The sequence below is a fragment of the Pinus tabuliformis genome, chromosome X (assembly GCF_031772625.1).
Source record: "Pinus tabuliformis cultivar Carrire ecotype Pingquan chromosome X, CPIR1, whole genome shotgun sequence".
NCBI classification, from domain to species: domain Eukaryota; kingdom Viridiplantae; phylum Streptophyta; class Pinopsida; order Pinales; family Pinaceae; genus Pinus; species Pinus tabuliformis.
In genome coordinates this window covers 450,942,794-450,949,420 of record NC_142308.1, presented here as the reverse complement: position 1 = coordinate 450,949,420, position 6,627 = coordinate 450,942,794, and the positions used below count along the sequence as shown (strand labels likewise).

General features: G+C 37.9%; 1 protein-coding gene across 7 annotated transcripts; it reads left to right on the top strand.

Moving 5' to 3' along the window:
• Window positions 1-2,333: 2,333 nt before the first annotated feature.
• Window positions 2,334-6,038, top strand: LOC149140532 (uncharacterized). Of its 7 annotated transcripts, none has more exons than XM_089447451.1 (4): window positions 2,624-3,177; window positions 3,303-3,418; window positions 3,711-3,798; window positions 5,424-5,561. In XM_089447451.1, the coding sequence occupies exons 1-3, from the start codon at window positions 2,863-2,865 to the stop codon at window positions 3,784-3,786; spliced, it is 507 nt and encodes a 168-aa protein (XP_089303577.1). In that variant the 5' UTR covers window positions 2,624-2,862; the 3' UTR covers window positions 3,787-3,798; window positions 5,424-5,561. The 7 variants fall into 7 exon arrangements, 6 of the variants coding, with proteins under 6 accessions (XP_089303575.1, XP_089303577.1, XP_089303576.1 ...); XM_089447450.1 differs by having other exon boundaries at window positions 2,625-3,177; window positions 3,711-3,794; XR_016264219.1 differs by having other exon boundaries at window positions 2,626-3,177; window positions 3,662-3,794; window positions 5,424-5,488.
• The last annotated feature ends 589 nt before the right edge of the window (window positions 6,039-6,627 follow it).

Genomic DNA, 6,627 nt, shown 5'->3' with positions numbered 1-6,627 from the left:
TTTCAGTGTAAGCACAAAAAATTATTAACAACGTACATTGATTTTTGTGTTATAGTAATTAAACCTATTAATATTGGTGAGAAAAAGAAAAGGTATGATGTTTAGCTAAAGATTTAAATGATTTACGATTTAACCTATCTTTTTCATATAATGAATATGAAAAGATAACAAAAGTAACAAGGGTGACAACTAGAATAGTATAAGAAAATAGTTTGAGATTAATCACAATGTGACTATTTGTAATTGAGTATATTCTTATTATTCAAAATTTTTATCATACACTATTACATTGTCATTTTTACATTCAAAATTTTTATTTTGTCAATTTTCATCATTGAAGTTATTATCAATATTTATCATCTCAATATGACTTTACATATTATTGATAAAATTAATCATACATTAGTTAGATTTCCTTTGGCCGCACATGATTGAAACTAGCCTAAATCCATCTTAACTAAATGTCAAGAGAAATTAAAACTCTCTAGGTACAAACATTCCCTAAATTTTGCATTAAAAAAAAAAAAGCGCTTATAGATCCAGAGTTAAAATGAATTTAAGCTAGTTATAAACTATACCCATTTTTATAAAAAAAAATAAAGATAAATATATAAGAAAATTAAACATAAAAATATAAAAAGTGAGAGCCATTTGTAGAAATCGGGTTGCGTACAAGAAATTTAGTTGTATCTAAATGCCAACGTTGATTTGAAAAATGGAAATTCAGGTGGCGTGATTGTTTCATGTTTATATCATATTTGCATATCACAGTTTTCTGATTTCAAGTCTCTTCATTATCCTTCTCTCCGGAAAGGAAGGTATTCACGTGGAAGGCCGTTCCATTCCCCACGGTTGGGGATCACCGATTATCACTCTGGGCATCGTTCCCAACACATTGCAATGATCACAATTTTTAAGAAACTTTGACTTTACTATCACAATCTCTGAAATTATTTAGCTTTAAGCTTAGAACTCTTTTGAATCATTTTTGCGAGTAAACCACGACAACTTGTAAAGCAAAGATGGGGCGACTACATTGGGAGGTAGAGCTCTGGTACGATTGTCGGTGTGGGACTTGGACAAGAGTACGTTTTCAAGACGTGCACGCAGACACAGGATTTAGAAGGACCGAGGCCCAATTTTGATTTATTTTTGCAGATATCTGAGTGTGGTGGGGGTTAAATTGGTTTTTTTAAGAAATAAATTTATTATTATCATAAATTATTGGGTATCCAAAATCTTGAAATGTGATATTTCACTGAATACATCGAGGTCAAGATCGCAGCAAACCCAGAACCAGGAACCGTCATCACCACCTTCAAGGAACATCAATCATTATAACCACTCGAAAACGCAATGCCACGATGATCTAATACATTTCGAATAATCGAAACTTAATGTAAGGAATTAATACATGAAGGTAAAATTATTGTTCACCCATAAAATGTTGCATTACAAAAGCAGTCGCCATGATAAATTAAAAGAACTAGCCCAGTGAGTAGCATAGTTAACATCAAATCTAAAATCATGTAGCATATTGAGAAGCCTGCTACACTGCTTCTCTATGTATAAGAACACTATGATTACTCTAATGCATATGCATAGTCATAGTCATCAACTATAATATGCAGTGCTGCAACTAAAACGAATGAAGTAAGCAGTGCCACCATATATTTAGGCCGATAGGCCTTCCTTTGGAACAGACTCTTTCGTCGTTCCTTTGTCTCCCGTGCTGACACGTGGCCTTATGCTCCACCATAAATGATGTACCGCCAGGTGATTGTGCTTGATATCCGGGTTGTAGACTGATCAATTACCCTTGCATTTTTCACCCAGCAGCCGCCCTTTCTTTGCGAGAATGTAGGTAACCGTCTTCGCTGAAAGATAGCTTGCCTTGAAGTTCTTCGGCCGTGAAATGCTCTTCGTGGAAAGATCGGCTTCGGATCCCTTTTCTGTGGACGCGGCTTACAAATTTTCCCGGGAAAGGTAGAATTTCGTTGAAATCTGGGTTCTCTGGCTTGTATCTTTAGAACTGGTGGAATCGGCGTTAATTTATGCTATGGAAATTGATTGTAATGGGAATTACTGGTGTTTGCAGCATTGAGTTCGTGGTTAATCCTTTTATTGGAGTTTCGAGGTTTCGTGTAAACGATCGGGTTTGAGTATCTTCGTTTGTTGTGTTCCGGGTACTGCTGAAAGCCTGTGGGGTTTCTTGCCGGGTAAGTTATTTTGGTCAGAGATCGTGCTATATATTTCCTTGAACCCGCTTTGGACAGTTCGAAGCTGAGGAAATTCACCAAGATGCACAATCGGAAAAATGAAATGGCCTGTTTAAAGAAATAGGATGCAGAATCCAGGCAGTCGGAGGGTTCGTCCTCTGAGTCGCAAGGTTCAGAGGCAAGCCGAAGGGGAAATAGCGTGGAAATTACAAACGAACAGACAATTTTCAAGATCGGCCAGATTTCAGAAAGTTCTTGCAGCGGCCTGCCGCAAATTCATCCCCACGCTGTCAATGTTTCTGTTTCCTGCACCACAAGTGTTTTGGACGAACGGAATTGCTCTGTCGTGGATTGCATTCCTTCCAGGAGTGTTACACATTTGACGTCCCTCATTGATTTGTCTGGTTCGTCAGCTTGCAGTGCTAATTATGTGCGGGGAGGCCGCTTATTGGGTAAAGCCACGGCCGTTGCTCTGCAAGTCCCGGCTTCCCCGCTGCACGAACCATCGGCAGTTGGAGCCTCAGTGGTTCATGTCGCTACGACGTCTCGTTCCTTCTTTCCGCCTCTAGGAAATGCAGAATCAAGGTTACCAGATGGAGGATTCAGTAGCTGCACTGTTACTTCCTCTGTTGTAGAATGCAGAATGCCCGCGGAGCCCAGATTAGAACTTGGCAGCGGGCATGATGGTGGGAATGGTGGCGCCGAGGTGCAGCCTAGTAATGAAAGAGGGCATCATATTAGTATTGCACGAAGGCTCACTGAAGTGTTGCAGGGCACAGGAGATGGGGATTTGTTGCTTCAACAAACTGAAAGGGAAAATGGAATGTTGCAGTGGCTTCAAGCTTTAGATTTACAAGTAATGGGGGCATGCCGTGCAGATGAGAGGCTGAGGCCAATGTTACAACTTAATGTTTCCTGCTCCGGTGCTGATGATCGTCTTCTAGCTCAGCTTAGTCAGGCAAGAGCCATTTCCCCCCTATTCAGTTACGATTAGGTTCAGAAGAAGTCCTATTAGAATTTTATTAGTTCTAAAAAAATACTCAAATTGTATGTAGTTTAATGTACTTTAACATGATGTTGCAGCATTTCAAGGCACGAGAGCTTGGGATGCTTGCTCGTTGCCTGTGCGTTCCACTTGTTTCAATCCGTGTGGGAAAAGTAATTAAACAAGGCAGCCTATTGTGCCCAACTTCGACGAGGTATGTTTCTTTTGTTCAGTTCAGTTTTACTTCTATTCGAAAGTAGTAAATATTCGAGGATTATAGAAATGTGTTGGTACCTTTTTTTTTCTTAACCTTTTTTCCCTTTTATTTTACATGAAATTCTTTGGGAAAAGTCTTAGGCTGATCAGATTCTTGTATTAAGTATATTTTTAGAAAGTGACAGAACACCTTGAAAGAGGCAGATATGGTTTTTAATGTGTTGATTATGCCCACTAAAAGTACTCAAGTGCTCCACTGGAATTCTCTCGGTGGCAAATTGGTCTCCCAGCTGGTGTGACTGCAGATTGGCCGTTTCTGCTTCCTGCCTGGATTCGGCTGTTGTGTTTTTGACACAGACTATTTGAAGAACATTGTGCGTAAGAAAATGCCTTCTATATTCACATGATTCTGGGGTCATTTCTATTTTCTGAAATGGTGCAGTCTTCTTCTTCAGATCACCACTTTAGTAATATGTATACATTTTCATTAAACTGTTGCTAACCAGGATCCTTTTTTTCCATATCGAGGGATGTTTAGCCAAAAGTGAGCTATACCCACAAAAGTATCTATTCTGGTTGGCATTTCAAGAAATCTATAGCTTAGCAATGCTGGTAGGTGGAAGCTAAAAGTTGGATGTAATGTTTGATTAGTAGAACTTAAACTGCATAAATTAAATGTCCAGGTTCTTCTCATCAGGTAATTAGTAATGGTGTAACTATCTTGTAGTGTAGGAAAAAAGTGGCATTATAAAGAGTTTGTTAATGTAGAATTTCATCTAGCTATGGAAGGCTGGTGTATTTCCAGAGGAGAAAAATCTTAGAAGTTTCTGTAGGTTTACAGTGCAGCAAACCTGAGGGAAGACTTGCAAAGTAGAGACCAAACGTGGAAAGTTGGAAGATAAAATTAATGTCCTGAGAAAGTAATTGATAATCTGGATAATATTAAACATTGAGGCTGTGACATCTCCTTGCTAATATTCCTTATCACAAATAAATTGTAATTAATAGAAGGGTTGAGAGAAAGGGACACAGATTCTAGTGCTTGAGGGAGATTGCTTGAGGAAGGGGTTGTTTTAAATAACAGTCCTGGTTGGCTTGAGTGGTTTTAAATGGGTAGACTCTGCAATAAATTCAACTGAAAAGAAGAGGATAGGCCCAAGTGTTCTTTAAACTTCAACTATAAGAAACAAAGGGACAAAAATATTGAACACAACATGGGCTGTGTTGTCCAAGGCGTTTGACCTGCATGGGCCTAGGAAAAAGGAAGATGGTTGATTTGTTGGGGAAGGAACGAAACAAGTTGAAGAGGGTAGAGAAGATAGGAGGGCATATGCTAAGCAGGGAAGAAAACACACTTGAACTCTCTTCGGCATGCACAGTGGAAAGAAACAATGGTGAGCATTGGAGAAATTCCTCCAAGGGTTGGAGGTATTAAGAGAGGATTCACTTTCACACATATGCAGAGTAAGAGAGTTACATAGGGTTTAAGTTGAAACGATTTTAAGTAGTTTCAATATCAACACATGAACTTAGAGTTTCACTGATTTCAATTCTCTTGCCTACTACATTAGTTCTTGAATGGTGTCTTCTTGCGTAAACATTAGATGCATGAGTGGTAAGCCTACAAGCATGAGTAAGATATATATTCATAATCCTTTCTGATACATTTTTTGTTTTCGCTTTTTTATTTTCACAGCTTCAACTGATATCCTAGAGGATAACATCCCCAGAATGTTCTTCAGCCATCCTTCCGAGTCTATACTTAACTCAATAGCTTCAACATTACCAAAACATCCTGCACGGAGAAGCTGAAACCTTCATATATTGTTCTTGGCAAAAATTAATTTCACATAACAAAGTTTCACATATACTTGCTTGCTATTACATTTAGTTTCATATGATTTTATAAACGTTTGGAATCGTTAATTTATTTCGAATATTCAAACAAAATCGTCAAACATATTCATTGTCACTTACAATGTTTCCTTTTTAGACGACAACAGGCATGAATACATGCTACCTACGAAGGTTGTACGAGTGTTGCGAAGAAATTCAACAACAAAAACTTACGCTTCAAGATATGCAGACAAGGATCCTGCCACAACAATCAATGCCACTTTACCGTTTGCGCCCAGCCATCAAGTTGTTAAAAAAAAAAGGCAAATACTTAAGATGACAATTCACATTCATGAAAGGGACGCACACAGGCAAATGCGCCATCGATTGCAGGAACAGCTCGCACAATATGGAACCACAATAAACACTCACTGGTGTTGCCGATGCCATGGCCCATCATGCATATATGATTAGCTGCACATGCTCAAACACATCTCTACATAATAGAATGCTTTTATTGTACATATGTTTAGAAGCCAACAAATACTTTCATTGTATATATGTTTAGTTAAATCTTTCCAAACACATCTCCATGTCTAGAGTGACTTGTCCCTGTCGACTTCAGGATCTTCAGATTATTACGGAAGTTGAGCATTTTAGCTCTGGACCAAACTCTTTTGTTTTGTTCTCGTTCTGTCAAGATCTATTTATGCAAATCATGGAATTACAGAGTTTTGTATGACTGTGAATGTAATCAGTAAATTGGTTGGGCATTCTCTTTTCCTTGTAGTATACATATATGAACTTTGGTATTTTATGGCTAAACATTTGGCTTGAAATAGTTCTGCAACCATCTCTTGCATGTTCGGCATGTAAATAATTCCATTTCTGAAATCACAAATGAATCTTGTCCGTGCAACAAATATGCATACAGTTTTTAGACAACAATGCCATTTCTTCCTCATCATGTTGACAATCCATTTTTCTCATAGATTTAATAGAGTCTTCTTATGTGTTCTATATGTTTTTAGGAAGATATTCTGCAGACATGAAATATCTGTATAATCAATTTCTAAATGAATTAATGAAATTTAATTCAGAAAACTGTTATATGATGTTTTCTCAGCTTCTCTAGCCCGAGTCTGTGAATGTCGAAGAGCATCCAATAAGTCTGACTTCCTGGTATAATCAGCTTCCAGATATTCTGTTTCTCCATCGGAGCTGGTTAACCTGCGATTGTATCTGCCAAACAATAATGACTAGCTTGAGCCACCAAGAAAATAAGAATAAATTACCAATACCCAGATTTATTAGCAAGAAGCCTTTGTCAATGACACCTTCATGTTATGGTTATCACTATATCTTTAATGC

Excerpts from the sequence above, each read along its gene's own strand:
- LOC149140532 (XM_089447449.1), top strand. The coding sequence starts at position 2,863 with ATGCCCGCGGAGCCCAGATTAGAACTTGGCAGCGGGCATGATGGTGGG. Across the intron at positions 3,178-3,302 it reads TTCTAGCTCAGCTTAGTCAG|CATTTCAAGGCACGAGAGCT; the intron begins GCAAGAGCCATT and ends ATGATGTTGCAG. Across the intron at positions 3,419-5,423 it reads TTGTGCCCAACTTCGACGAG|GCATGAATACATGCTACCTA; the intron begins GTATGTTTCTTT and ends AGACGACAACAG.